This window comes from Zosterops lateralis (assembly GCF_965231275.1).
Source record: "Zosterops lateralis genome assembly, chromosome: 1".
Lineage (NCBI taxonomy): Eukaryota > Metazoa > Chordata > Aves > Passeriformes > Zosteropidae > Zosterops > Zosterops lateralis.
In genome coordinates this window covers 31,831,597-31,847,023 of record NC_139762.1, presented here as the reverse complement: position 1 = coordinate 31,847,023, position 15,427 = coordinate 31,831,597, and the positions used below count along the sequence as shown (strand labels likewise).

Sequence of the window (15,427 nt, the reverse complement as noted above, 5' to 3'; positions counted from 1 at the left end):
GCCTTCCTGCATCTGTATTGCAATGGGGTGATGCTTTTTTGCATCATTTGTGGTGCCACAGCTGTTACTGAGGAGCTGCTAATCCATTCCCTTCAATCGTGATGCCCTTACAAAGCACCTATTCCAGCATGGATTTCACATGCCATTTTCAAATGCTCTTGAGCAAAGTTTAATGGCAACTTTCTGTCATATAATATTTTGCTAACTTCTATGAATTAAGGAGTAGCAAAAATGCTTTTTTCCTCAATGAACAGTTTGAGAGGGATATGTGCAAAGAAATACAATGCCTCCCATTCCCATAACCACAGGGAATGAAAAATCATCTTCTACCTCTTTATATTACAGTGCAACTTGTTTCTGATGCACATTAGATTTATGGGAATATGAAGGGCTGTTTCTTGAAGTAATAGCTGAGTGACTGTATTGCCTTTTTTCCTCCTATCTCTATGCCTTTGGGTTGGCCCCTTACCCTTAATGTGAGCAATTATGAAGTGCTTCCTATCATACATCTGATTTAGCATTAAGAACTTAATTTCCCAACAGTGCATCTAATCTTTAAAGACAGTTATTTTTCTTCTTTTTTGGATGAAATTTCCTACCCACAGTGAATTCTGTGAGGAAATGATAGGACTTAGACAGTTAACCTGCCAGCTACACTAACAAATCAGATAGTTTGACATCTAGACCAGACTATTAGTTCCTGCAATGAACTGACAACATGAAACCACAGATGGAAGGATTTGGTGTTGCAAAATTTTACCTGCCAAATTGGAGGCTATGCTGTCCTCTCAGAAGAAACAGCCCATTCTGGGATGCATCCTCAAGAAGGAGAATGTGGCAGCTGTTTCACTTTTTACAGCAACATGACACAGTGTTATAGGAAAGAAAATACAGAGAGTTATCTTAGTTGATTGAAATTAAGCCAAATGACAGTGTACAATACCACAGCCACTCAATTACATACGTTGAATGTAGATAAAGTTGTAGTTACCCATAATGGACTTTGGCCAAAAGACAACATCATGAATCTTTCCAAGACACTAAAGGATTTTCACTGACCAAAACTTTAACATGTTGGCAGATAACTGCTAGGTTGAAGGCCATTTGGGGATAACAAAAATAGATCACAAATGTCACCGTAGATAGCATATGGCTGTAAGCCACTGAAATATAATTGATCAAACTTCTATCTGTTTGGAAAGACTGATGACCATTTTACTGTCAAATAACCCAGAGTCAGCAAAAATTCCTGCAGACATGTCATTCAAATTACTCAAACCTCTGATACAGTGATTACAAGGAAGCAGTGCAGTAAGCCCTGTGAGGCTGTAGCTTGTTTTAATACTGGTTTCCTTTTTATTAAAACGGATGCTCTAAACACTATGCATTCTTGTAGAGACAAGGATTACCAACCAAACTATAAAGTTCACTGTTTTGAATTAAAGCCCTTGCTATATTCCACTGAACATCCTCTACCTTCAAATTAATTATAGCATCTGCTCTTTCCAAGAGCTGCACTAGTCCTTTTGCAAAGTGTGAAAAACAAGGCCCAACATTAGATCGGACATTAGAAAATGTCATAAGTTGCTCCAATATGAAGTGAGGCATAAACTTGAACATATTTTAAAGTCAAAAGAGTATTGTGGAATTAGGTCTCTGCCCTTACTTTGAAAACCTGGGCCATATCTTACTGCTTAGAGTCCAGTCCATATATGCCCTACTGAGCTCAAAGCATCCTTGCACTTACTAGGTCAGCAACAATGTTTCTGCTATGCAGCAAAATGTGGATGTTTTGAAGACTAAAAATAAATTACAAGCTTATTGAAAAGGATTATTGTTTTAATAATGAAAAATTCCACAAGTTCAGCTCAATATTAGAGAACAATGACTGATGCTTTACTCCAAAGGCAGCCTTTCTTACATCTCCCTAATACTCTTACGCTGGACCCATTCTAATTTTTGTTTTATTTAAAGTTTAATTGACCCTATATAAGACTTGATCCAAAGGCCACTGAAACAGTCGCCTTGACATCAAAGGATTTTGGACTGAGTCCTTAATGAATGTAAGCACAAATGTTCTAAAAGGAGAAACAAATATTTCTCTGCTTCTTACATGAACTATTTTTAGTGCTGCAAGGTCAGATAGTAGATTTTGGCATGAGAATGTTTGATATAGATGCTTTTCAAGGCAGAAGAAGTACAGTATCTTGCATAAATACAAGTACAGATGTTTGTTTGGAGGTCAGAGTTCATAAATAGTCAAGTATGTACACAGATACGTGAACAGTGAATGTGCGCTAATTTACTTTAACATATCAATAAACTACTGCCCCTCTGGAAAATTGCCTTTGGAATTTGGGAACAGAGATTTGTATCTAGATCAGCTTCATTGTTGACCTAGTATGTGATCTCTGGTCTGAAAATAAAGCCAGGATGTGCACCTATGGATAGATCAGTCCCTTGTGAGGAAGGTAACCTATCATCATCATTCTGGAGGAAGGAAAGCAAGATTGGGGCTGTAAAATGAGGATTAATGATGGATAGCAGGTCTTTAGGCATCATAGCTGATAGCCCATAGTACAAAACAATTATAATCTCCCCAAGTAGAAAGGAATATGCAAACTTTGATCTGTGCCTTTTCTGAAAAGAAATACAGCACGGCAGAGATGGAAATAAACCCCTGCTCCCTCAAAAGTTTTTCTAGCTCTAGTTCAGTGTCCTTGGAAGTAAGGTAATTGTGGAAAGAGTGAGATGAGTGCTCATTTCTGTGAACCTTTCCCCTCCAGGCTCAGCTCCTTTGCAGGGTGACATTCAGCCCGTGTGACCTATGGCCAGGAGGAGAAGATGGATGGGTTCCAACTTGGAGACCAGGCATTCAATCAGCCTACCAATCAAAAAAAAAAAAAAAACCATTTCCTTTGCCCAGGAAAGCAATGTGTATGTGTATGTTGGGATGACCTTCCATGCTCTTTCCCTCACACCAGAATTTGCTGCCTGCTTCAGATGTAAAAACCAGCCTGTTATCCTGTCTAATGAACTCCTATGTTCATTTATGAGCTATGGTTACTTCTCATATGAGTTCTTTTTCATTTTCATCTGTGAGATTCCAAGAGCACCTGAAATCCTAAAAGAGACCACATATAGTGGGAAGCAGGGGGGGTGGATTTTTCCCAGGGTTGCAGATATGACTGACAGGGTTAAAGCCCACTTCCATGCTGAAATCCTGGCTCTATGGCTCTGATTCTAATTCCTTGAGCTGTGGGGAATTTGAGTCTACACATAAGAAAAAGGCTTTATGGAATGTTATATCCATCACTGGTGCTGGAGGTGCACCCTCCCCCACCTTGGAAGAAAAAAGCAGAATTTGTGTCTAAAAGGGCTTGAAGTTTAATGGAGTTTCCATGGGCCCAAGTGTACTGAGATATTGAATATATAGATTTGATTAATGTGTAGGAGCAGGAAGAATACAAGAACAAAATATGTTTATATAGTTCAGGAAAGATGGAAGGGATGGAAAAGAAAAAAAATCAAAGGAGCTGAAATAGCCAATAATCTCCATTATTAATAAAAATAACTATTATCCCCTGGAGTGTAGATAAGATTGTTTTACTAAGTGGTCTTTTCAGATTTAGATATGAAACCACACAAACAAGACCCAGAGCCATAATTAGGGGCAGAACTCTACCACAGCATTAGATATGTCGATCTCATCATGGGAAGGACTGGTCTTGTCTGGGATACATGAGAGGATAACACTCAGCGTTCCAACGAGGTACTTAGGATCTACTTAAACAGCCCCATCCACGGCCACAAATTATTTCTGGAGCTGAATGAAAGATTTTATATTAAAACGCGTTTTGAAAATAATCTCAGATCTTAATTTTTTGGGACACCTGTCTCCTATGTGGGATTGCTAGTTTACCAGTAGGATATAGGTGCTTCTCGGCCTTGCACAGAATGGAGATCTGGGAGGAGAGGATGGATGCGGGGGATGCCGAAGGGCGGTGCGCGGGGGGCGCAGCGCTCCCTGCCGCCGGCCCGGAGCTGGGATGGACGGGCACAGCCTGGGAACAGCCCTGTCACATCCTTCCATGGCGGGAAGCTCCTCGGGCTTTTACATGAAAGAACGCATGGGAACGTGGTCATGTAAACGGCCACACGACAACCACCTTAAAAACTAAATAAAAAACCATTGTAGCAATTTTGACAACGAAACTGACTCGGTAGAGGAGCTCTGCGTTTTCCGTCTGTTTTCCAGGGCTTCCGAACGACCCGAGTGTCAAAGCGCCGGCAGCCTGAAGGCCACCTGAGGGAAGTGTCCGTGTGTCCGCGGACAGGGGGATCCGTGTGTCCGGTCTCTCCACAGGACCCGGCACGGCTCCCCCCGTGTGGGCAGCGGCGCCGCGGCCGCCTGGAGCCGCCTCAGCGAGAAACCCCCTCGGGGCTCGCTGAAACACGGGCGGGCAGAGCCGTGAGCGGGCGGGCGGCACCGCACGGCCCCAAACTCGGGTGACCCGGCCTGGCGTGGGCTCTGGCCAAGGCGGGAGGGACTCACCGGGGCCGCAGCGGGGCCGGCGGGGAATCGTGCCCTCCGGTGGCCGCCGGCAGCACAGCCCGGCCCGGCACGGCCCGGCCCGGCACGGCCCGGCACGGCACGGCACGGCACGGCCCGGCACGGCACGGCACGGCACGGCACGGCACAGCCCGGCACGGCCCGGCACGGCACGGCACGGCACGGCACGGCACGGCACGGCACGGCACGGCACGGCACAGCCCAGCACGGCCCGGCCCGGCCCGGCACGGCCCGACACGGCACGGCACGGCACGGCACGGCACGGCCCCGCAGAGCCGGCCGCAGCCCCAGCCCCGCCGGCCGAGCCCAGCCGCGCCCACCCCCGCCGGGCACAGGTGGGGAGTACGAATAACGGGAGATGCTCTCCATCTTCTCCGTGTCCTCGGTTGTATGAGCTGCCCCGGTGATAGGAAGGGAAAAGGTGAAAGAAGAGGAGAAAAGGTCCTGCTCTCATCCCCTTTGTATATTCATTCTGCCCGTTTGCTGTTGCTGAGCAGAAATTTGTATCGGTGTGCATTCCCAGCCTATTTCCCGGTGCGCTTTATACACAGAGTAAATTACAGCATAAATGCCAGTGGGGAAAGTTGCTAGGTGCTCCCTCGTCCCTTTTGAAGGGATATGACCCTGACCAGGTTTTCACCTAGAATTCACAGGAATTAAAATACCTGGCCGTGGAAACTAGTGGGAAACTTCAATTGATTTCTTTGCAATTGATCTTTGTAATATAAATATAAAACCTCTGAGAAAACACCCAACTGAAGGTTTCAGCATCAAAAACTTGCAGGCAGGCTCTCTCTAGGTGTGCATGTATGTAACACATTGCTCAATATTCCAAGGAATCACCAAGAGTGAGAGTTTTACCACAGTGAACAGCCTTTGTGACCTAAATTACATGTGTATGTGCTTGCTGAAGAATGCAGAACAGCCTTATTGCAATCCAACTGTAATTTGTGTGTGTGCACAATGTGGATAACACATTGATGAGGGGCAACCACCAGATCTCAAGCACATTAGTCCTTAAAGTTCTGCACTGATTTATAAACAGGCAGACAAAATCGGGCCACTCATTCATTCATTCATTCTTAGAAATCAAAGAAAAAAATCAGCCTTTTGACCTACTCCCCTCAAAAGCTGTGATGTTTCTGCCTGGCTAGGGCAGGCATTGCTTGTCCCATCCTGTGAGTGTCTCAACAGTTAATGGGTGCCTCCAGAAGGGCTGGCATAAAGCTGGGGCAATCCTTTTCAGCAATTTCCCTGTGATTAACCATGGCTACAATGATCACCACAGACCAATTCACTCCTCATTTCTTCCTGCTGGGAGTTTATCATTTATTTAGCTCTGTGTGCCTAATCTGGACTGCTGCTTCACCAGTGTTGTACCTGTCTGCACAGGTGACAAAACGCTGGAGTGCTCTGGGTCCTGCCAGTGTTCTGTGTAACAGTTCATCCTACAACACATGATTTCCTGAGCTGAGGCCCAGGGAAACTCTCAGGAATGGATCTGGAAGTATCTCTAGAAAGGCCCTGGATCTGTTAGCAGTCTTGCTTACTACCACAAAAGAGAAACAGGGTTGAAATTCTGCCTAAGAAGCCAGGAGAATTCTTACCCAAGCCATGTCTATGCATAGAGAAAAACAGGACATGATATCCTTTATCCCATGCTCTAAAGGCATCTGCAGCACTACCTTAGTGGAGGTTCAAAACAGATGGTTTAACACAGCATAACTAAAATACAGTTATTATTTTAGTGTGAAATGCAAAGGCTCCACCTCAATCTCTATCAGAACTGTAGATTTCAAAATAAACCAGAATTTATTTGATTTTCTTTAACCTCTGCGCAGACTTCCCTCCTTTTCTCTCCTGACATATATATGTATTCACACTGCAAAAGATCAACAGTACATGCATGCACACCCAAACACATCCTCACATATAAACACACCAGTATGTCTTTCTCTCTCATCCAGATCCCCAGACATCACTGTCTGACACATCCACCCTCCTCCCAACACAGCTCTGCACACACCAGCACCAGGCAGGGTTGCTGCCTGCCAGCAGGCCTGGGGGATCCAGGCAGGCTCCCACAGCCAGCCCAACCCAAGTTCCAGGGACAGATCATTGCCACCACAGCTCATGTGGCCTCCCCACTCCTGTGTGGGTCTTGATAGTAACATCATGGGTTTAGATGCTCCTGAGTCCATGATTTGTGAGTCAGAGATAAAACCCAAGATGAAGATGATTGAGGTGGGGGGGAGAGGGGCAGGGAGGGTTGTGCATTCCTGGTTCATACAGCAGGTGACCTGTGCTTCATACAGGTCACAATTAGAACCATACAAGTCCTGCTAAATACTACTGGTTTCTTTGGCTGCAGTTTACACAAAGAGTAGCCAACTATGTTGACTATGGTCAACTATTCCTCTCTCATCAACTCCATCCCTACATTTCTGTATGTTTTCTGTTTTTACAAACCATGTAATACTACTTCTCCCCCTGTCCTTGACTCCTCCATACACCTTGCTCTACAAACCCTCCTCCTGCCCCATGGCAAGCAGGTGATGTCCTGCATCCCATTCAAAGTTCAGGTTACCCAGACAAGCTGTGCATCCCACCAAGTCAGCTCAGGAGGTGCTGGCCCTCCCTTCTTTCAGGCAGCATCCCATTCCCAGCAAGGTAATAGTTATCCAGGTTTGGTTTTGCCCTATGATGTTTTCTTCCCATAAAAAGAATGAGGGAAGGCAGACTGGCAGGCAGGCAGGAAGGAAGGCAGGAAAGAAGGCAAGGGGCAGGAAGGCAGGAAGGAAGAAAAGCAGGCAGGCAGGAAGGAAGGAAGGCAGGAAGGAAGGAAGACAGAAAGGAAGGCCGAGGAAGGAAGGCAGGAAGGGAGGAAGGCAGGCCCACAGAACCACCTACAGATGCTCATCACTACTGTTTTCAACATTTTTTCTGTAATGACTCTGCTCAACACTCCAGAGGAGCAAGTGAGGTTCGGGGAACAGAAAAAATTATTGGTGAGAGGGAGGTGAAAGGAGAGCCAACTCTTCTTACCTTGGCATCAGCAGCTGCTGCCAACACAAGGGAACCCCTGAAGCTCTCTGGACAAGATACGGTGTTGAGCTGAATGAAGAGGCCTGTGGTGGCAGAAGACACAGCAGGGACAGGCCGAAAGCCGGGAAAGCTGTGCAGGCTCCCTGTGGGTCTGTGTGCCGGCGCGCCTTCCCGTGCCGGCTGAGGCGGTCCTGTTTCCTCCCCGGTCCTGTTTCCAGCTGTTTCCCAAAAGAGACGATTTTGGGCAAACTGCTATGTGCTCGCACCCCGGGATGGAAACCCGAGCAGGAGAGCTCGCCGAGAAGGGGCAGCGATGGGAGAAGGGTCGGGACAGCTCCAGCGGCGGCGGGGCCGGGCTCAGCGGCCATGGGCGGGCGGCTGCCCCTCGGCTGGATCCTGGATCCTGGATCCCGGCCCTGGCAGCTCTCGGGATGAGGCGCCTCTGCCCGGAGGAAAGGGAGTCAGTCCCTAGGCAGAGGAGAGAGATGATTCTGTTCCCCCGGAGAAGATGACAGCGCTCTTCCAGAAGCCTTGTCGTGTTTCATGCCTGGGATTTATGGCTCCTCTGCCATCCCGTTCCCCCTGTCCGCCCTCACACCTCAGACCAGCCCGGGAGCCCCGCATTGGCCGTGCCCGTCCGGGCGGTGAGTGCCGGGCCGGCAGCGGAGCAGCGCGGTCCCCACGCGGGGAGCAGAGGGAGCTTCGCCCCCGTTTACTGATGGATGGCGATTTCTAGCTCTCCCTCCCAGGCGTTCCCTGTTTGAATCTGAGCTGTTGTTAAAAAGACACACCACCTGCTCTGTGCTGCCAGAGAGCGGGGAAGGAGGCACAAAGGCGGGGGATGGGAAGAAATAGCTTTGGCTGCAGACATAGGAGAGAAATTAAAATAAATAATCTCTTTTCCCAGGAAGTGCCGGACACGGGCGCCTTGTGGGAAGAACGGACTGAAGTGAGTGGTCAGCACACACAGAGTGCGGGCAGAGAGGGTCTGTACCCCCTTCCGTCTCCCGGTGTGCCGGGTTGGAGACGCGGATCCTCCCGGGTTTCTCTTAAGAGGAGCTCAAGGGCTGGTGCTTATGCATGTACGAAGCCAATGCTTGGTTTCCCCGCTGCTTGCACCTCTGAAGATGGTTTTCTCCGAGAGCAATCGTCCAGCCTAGCAGGACGAGGCTGCCCCATCACCCCTCCCCAGCCCAGAAATGTGCGACTCCCTCGGCAAGTCAGATCCCGGGGCGCTCAGTTATTGTGAGTGCGGCGTGTGCTGAGGCGGGTCAAAATTAGGATGTGCTTGCAATGCTGCCCCGCGGGTCATTTCCCTTTTTCTTCTTTTCGCTACGAGCCGTGCCCGCTGCGGCGAGGAAAGCCCGAGAGGAGCGGGTTTCCCCGGGCGCTCGGGGTGCTTTCCCCCGGCACAGGCACTAAAAGGGGCTCGCTGAGCCCAACGCGGCGGCGCTCGGGGCGCCGGGCACCCGCACAGCCTCCCGCCCGGCCCCCCAGCACCAGCCCAAAGCCCAGCGCCAGCCGAAGGAGTCTGAGAGGGAAACCAGGAGAGGGAAACCGAGAAAGAGGTCGGGGTAAGGATGTATGTGCGTGCGTGTGGGGAAGCCAGATCATTTGTGAATGGCTTGAAAAAAATAATTGAGGGAGGGCGTGGAGGGGGGGAAGCGGAAACTTTCCTATAAAACTCGGCAAAAGTCCCTCCTCTCCACGTCAGGCCAATGACACTGCTGCCCCCAAACTTTCCGCCAGCAGGAGCTATAAGAACCTCCAAGTCTTCAACTTTCTCCCAATCCCAGACACCTCGAAGGGGCTCCAAGGAGGGACCGGGAGGGATTTTTTTACTTTTTATTTTTTTGGTTGGCCTTTTTATTTTTTTCCTCTTGGATCCTGATGCCATCCCCCCTCCCCCCAAAGTGAGGTCCTCCCTCCCTCCTTCCTTCCCTCCTCCTTCTCCTCGCAGGCCAGCGAAGCAGCCGATCAAGGGGGAGCTGGCGGGTTAGGTGCCCCCCTCTCCTCCCTGCCCTCCCCCCCCTCCCGGCCCGCTTCTCGCGTCTCCCCCCAGAGATGATGCAGCAGGACGAGTCAAACTCGCCAGTCTCCCCCGCCGACGACAGCTTGAGCAACAGCGAAGAGGAGCCGGACCGGCAGCAGCTGCCCAACAACAAGAGAGGGGGGCGCAAGCGCCGCTCCAGCCGCCGCAGCGCCGGCGGCGCCGTCGGGGCCGCGGACGAGCCCTGCAGCCCGGCCCAAGGCAAGCGGGGAAAGAAGTGCGGGCCGGGCGGGGGCGGCGGGGGCGGCGGCAGCAGCAGCGGCGGCGGCAGCCCCCAGTCCTACGAGGAGCTGCAGACCCAGCGGGTCATGGCCAACGTGCGGGAGCGGCAGCGCACGCAGTCTCTGAACGAAGCCTTCGCCGCCCTGCGGAAGATCATCCCCACGCTGCCCTCGGACAAGCTGAGCAAGATCCAGACCCTGAAGCTGGCGGCCAGGTACATCGACTTCCTCTACCAGGTCTTACAGAGCGACGAGCTGGACTCCAAGATGGCAAGCTGCAGCTATGTGGCCCACGAGCGGCTCAGCTACGCCTTCTCGGTGTGGAGAATGGAGGGCGCCTGGTCCATGTCCGCATCCCACTAGCAGGCGGCGTCCCCCACCCGCATCCCCCCGGCAGGAGCCCTAGGTAAGACGGGGACCCCGAAACGGGCGGGAAGGAAGCGGGGAGGGAGGCGAGAGGCTGCGCCGTGGGCCGGACACGCGTGGCCGCGGGGCGAGAGGGCTCGCAGCCCGCCGGAGGGGCCTGGCTTCCCGGGGCGGCCGGAGGTGCCTCCCCCGGCCCGGCGCGTCCCTCCCCCTGGCGGCCCGAGGCGCGGCCCGGGGCCCGCGGGGCCCACGCGTGGCCAGCGCTGCGGGCGGGGTGGGCGCGGGCGGGGGGCGGCGGTGCGGGTGTGCCCGGCCAGATGGGGCCGGCCTGGGAGCAGCAGCTTCTTCACCGAACGCTGCAGGGCCAGCAGGGCTGCTGGGATGGCTCCTGCCGCCGCCGCTGCCGCTGCTCGTATTTTGAAGTGAATCCATGTCCTCCCGTTGCGCTGCTCGAGGAGGGTTCCCCACCGCCGCAGCAATCCCTTCCCTCGGCCCTGACACCGGGGCCGCAGGGCTGGGGTGTCACACGGTCACCGCACCGCCCGCACGGCGAGTTCTCCCCTATCCCTCCTCCATTCCTGCCCCACACGCGTGTTTCCAGAGACAGAGAGGTGTAGGCAGATGTTTGTGTAACTTTCGCTTCAGTAACGAGTTTTCCGCCCTTTTTGGGTTTTTGCAGATGACATTGTTCCCACAGAAGGAGAGAATGGACAATCTAGAGACTCTGAAGTTGGATACGATTTTTTTTGATCTTGTCTAACAAAAAAATGTACCAAGGATTTCTTGGAAATTAGAAGAGTAATATCCAAATTCAAAGCAGGGCGTGGGGAGCACTTAAGGAAAGAGAAAGAGAGAAGGGCTTTGGACAGTGACTACCCTCTGGGCGTCGGTACAATCCACACATCTCTGCATTCTGATAGAAGTCTGAATCGTTCGATTTTTTTTTTTTTTAAATTTTGACGAAGAATGTTGGAATTGAACTTTTTTTATTTGCCCTTTTTTTTTGCATGCATGCATTCCCAAGAGGTCGTGCCTATGAGCCACTGATGAAAGGAAATACATTGTTGTGGACTTTCTTCATTCTTGAATGAAACCAAGCAGCCAACCAAAAATATCCCTGTAGAGATGAAAACCTTTTTTTTTTTTTTTTTTTTTTTTTTTTTTTTTTTTTTTTTTTTTTTTTTTTTTTTAGGGGGGAATAAGCTGGGCTCAAGCTGTTATATACCCGGTTCCTAACTTTTTTATTATTATTATTTTTCCTCTGAGAAAAAAAATAAACATTTTATTTATTTATTGATGACCCATGTTAAAATGCAAATAGATCCGGTGTCTAAATGCATTCCTATTTTTATGATTGTTTTGTAAATATCATTGTATATTATTTTTCTGCAATAAATAAATATGATTGAAATTTTAATAACCCTAAAGTTTGGTTTCTCTGAGAACCCAGGGTTAGAACTGTAGATAAATACCTGCTTGTTGAGCTGTAAAGACACCCAAGAGAGAGGGGGCACTAGTATAAACAAACCAGGCGAAAAACGCAAATAAACCAGCTACTGACAGACACAGGCACGTTATTTATTGAGACAGCTTTATTATTCTATGCTGAAGCTCACTGCATCTGCAGAGGAAGGTTTTGTCTCTTGTCTCTTTCTCTCCCTCTCCTCCTTTAATCTTCACGCCAGGCATGGCAGAGTTGGGCGAGGAGCGGAGTTTTCCCAGCAGAGCTCTATCCCTGCCTGCGTGTTTTGCCCCAGATGTGAGGCAGGAGCGGGGCCCGTTCCCCAGCTCCCGGCGCAGGGTACTTTTGCTGATATCCCTGAGGAAGTCGGTTTTAAACAGGGATTCGTCCATCCAAAGGCAAAGCGAAAGAAAGTGAGATGGAAATAGGGAAGTGTCTAGCGAGTGGGGTTTTCCGGTGGAAGTGATGTCTGACTGCTCTGCTCTCTAGGGTTTTATATAATATATATACTAGCGATCACATTTTCCTTGTGCAAAACACGGAGGGATACTCTAACCCGCCCTCTTCTCCTCTTCTACGTGTAGGGCGCGTATTGCCCCTCTTTCTTTTCACCATCCGCGGGGTCCCAGTGTGCGGCGAGAACCCGAGATGCAGAGGAGAGGGAACCTCCAGATCCGAGGGCTCGGAAGGAAGGAAGGAGAAGGGGAAGTTGAAAAAAAAAAAAAAAATCCTGAAAACAAAACAACCCAAACCAAACCTCAAGCCTTTTAATCGGACAACTGGTTGAGTCTCTGCTGACACTTGCTTATCTCCCAGCGCTTGGCAGGCGGGCAGTGTGCGGAGAGCGGCGCCTCCTGCCCCTCCGCGAAAGATGCGCAGGGACCGCTGGCGCCCTGGGAGCTGAGCAGTGCCCTGCGCGGAGACAGGGACTCTGCCCCCGGAGCTCGGCCAGTGTCCAGGCTAGATAGGATAGGGGACTTTATCACGACAGAACCTGCTTGCATAGCTCATGAGTTGACTTTATTGTCTATATGTGTTTCCACATCTGCATATCGCCGCCTATTACCCCCAGAACAGTATTGTGAATATAATATCGGGCATATTCTAAGCCAGTGCGCAATGTTTACAGTAAAGAGCCCGCAGCACTTGTTTGCACTGGGGGATTAGCGAGGACTTGAAAATTAGATGACGGCCCTGGTGGTCGCAGCTCTCAGTGATGGAGAGGAGGGGAAGCCGCTGCGAGCTCCCGAGGGGTCTCTGCCTTTCCTTGGCACCCAGGGCTGCCTCTCAGCGACTGCGATCCCCCAGCTCCGATGGGAGCGGCCGAGGAGCAGGTAATGTTTGCCCGCCTTACCTCGGCCGCAGCGGCGGCGAGAGGCGCGGGGAGCCGCCGCAGCTTTGGCACCGGGGCTACGGGGATTTGGGAGTTTAGAGAAGGTTTCTGTTGTGCCTTTTGGGGGAGAAATCACGCCGGGGAAAAGTGGGGAGAACTCCTTACATTTAGGAAGAAAAAAGGTTCCGGGAATGAAAAAAACAACAACCAACCAGACTCGGTGCTCGGTGCTGAAGAGAAGGCGTGTTTCGTGGGATTCCTGCGAAACACGAACGAGTAATCAAGTGCACTTTAAAAGCCTCGAATCAAACTGGGCTTGGCCTTAGAAATCGAGAGGCCCCGCTTGATGGACTTAAACCTGACCAGCTCTGTTGCAACCAGCAAGAGGCTTCTGGGCCAGCCGGTTCAACACCTTTCCAACCAGCGCCCGAGTGAGAAAGTGTCCCAATCCCCATCCGTGGGGCTCATACTGCAGCTCTTCCTTTCCTTTCTCACTTGTGTGTCCCTGCGAGCGAGTCCCTGGCGGCGCCGCAGCATTCCCGGGAGCAGAGCAGGCACTCAGCCGCTGCTCTGGCCCTGCTGACAACCCGAACTCTGCCTCATTAAAATAATTTAAAAAAAAATCTTAAGATAAAGGTATTTTAAAACTACCCTTTCCTGGGTTGAAATTGGGGACTGCAAATGCTGGTGCTCCTCGGGCTAGAGCCGAAAACGATTGAGGCAGCGTCAGGTTTACTGAAGGAAAAAAGAAATAATACGTATGTTAATTCGCCTTCTGGGAATTTTAAACACTCTCGCGATCGGAAAATTAACTCTGCCTTTGGAAATCCTGATCGATTTCGCTTTTTTTTTCTCTGGGGCATGGATGTGTCCCGCCGATCCGCAGGCCGGGAGGGCCGGGCCCTGTGGCCGCCCGGTGTCCCCGCGGCTGTGGCGGGGCCGGGGCTGCGCCTCCTGCGGGGCGGCGGGCGGGGGGCGCGGGCCGCGGGCCCTCGGCATTCCTGCCTCTGCCAGGGGCCGCCCCGCCGCTTTCTCCAGGCCCGGATCGGATTCCTCCCCGGCGTATGATTTCACTTGAAGTCCTGCCCAGGAGCCCTTCAAAGTGCGCTGTCGTCCCGCTCCCATGATGTCAGGCGGTTTTCCCTGCATCTGTAATTTTAAGAAAAACAAACAAACGCGCCGTGGGGACGTGGGGGGGAAACGGAGGGAGAGGGCGGGGGTACAAAAGTCACGGAAAAGCGCGGGGGGGAGAGGGACTCACCTGCGGGGCCGCAGCTCGGGCACCTGCCTCCCGGGGAGAGACACCGCGGGGCCGGCGGCTGCCGGGACCGGGCTCGGCTACAGGGAACGGGCTCGGCTACAGGGAACGGGCTCGGCTGCCGGGCCCGTGTTCCCCCGGTGGCTCTCGGTGGCTCCGTCCGCCCGGTTTTCACACGGCTCCCCCTTCACCTGCCCGGTCCGGCAGGCAGCAGACCCGCCGGGAGAGCGGCAGCGCTCCCGCCATAAATTAGCATCTTTGGGAAGCGGGTGGTGCTGGTGGTGACGGCAAATCCAATCCACCCCGTAAAGGGATCCGGGAGGCTAAAGCAAAAGAAAAAAAAAAATAAATAAAAAAAAAAAGAGGCGCACACATCCACATCCCATCAGGACTTGTTTTATTTGCTGCACGCATAACCTGCCCGCAGTAAACATGGCATAGGATGTATTTTACATTAACTTCTGCACCGGCTTCTTTCGACTTCAGTCCACTTAATGTTCTTGGCAAATCAAAGCGCGTGTCCTTTGAAGAAGGTGTGTAATTGGAGTTTAAGGCGTGTATGGAATTCCCAGATGTCTATAAAGTAAGAAGGAGCATTTGGCAGGTCACTTGAAGGTGGAGCAGGTTAAAATCACTTCTAGAAAAGTCTCCTTTTCTTTTTTAAAAGCAAACAAGCCGGCCATTTATAAGGACCAAGTGATCGACATTGCGGGAGGCTTAGAACGGTTTTACAGAGCAAGAACAATAAAGCTACAGAAACTTAATTATGATGGTAACGCCCGTTTAAAAATCCGAAATAAAACGCAAAACAAAACTAAATATTCACATTGGCGAAAAAGCTGTCCATTGTCTTGGTAATTCCCTGTCTCCTCCGCTCGCTCAGAAACACTTACACTGTTCTCATCTACGTGGTCTTAGTTAGCGGACACTTCTCCATTCTTTTCATAAAGAGGTGACATGAAATTTGCAGAAACTTTCCAAAAATTCCCTTGCTCACTATACGGACCACGGCAGGAAGAGAAATGTTTTACTCTAAAATAATACAGACTAATCACACTGGGATAAAGACAGCTACGAAGGTATCAGGAGCAATTAGCAATAGCAGAAATAATAACGGTG

At 50.8% G+C, this 15,427-nt stretch overlaps 1 protein-coding gene across 1 annotated transcript; it reads left to right on the top strand.

Moving 5' to 3' along the window:
* Positions 1-9,203: 9,203 nt before the first annotated feature.
* On the top strand, positions 9,204-11,731 carry TWIST1 (twist family bHLH transcription factor 1). The gene is made up of 2 exons (XM_083861344.1): positions 9,204-10,295; positions 10,935-11,731. Exon 1 carries the CDS (start codon positions 9,683-9,685, stop codon positions 10,250-10,252), a length of 570 nt encoding a protein of 189 aa, XP_083717470.1. The 5' UTR covers positions 9,204-9,682; the 3' UTR covers positions 10,253-10,295; positions 10,935-11,731.
* The last annotated feature ends 3,696 nt before the right edge of the window (positions 11,732-15,427 follow it).

What these genes read in the sequence shown, in the direction of transcription:
- TWIST1 (XM_083861344.1), top strand. Translation starts at nt 9,683, where the DNA reads ATGATGCAGCAGGACGAGTCAAACTCGCCAGTCTCCCCCGCCGACGAC.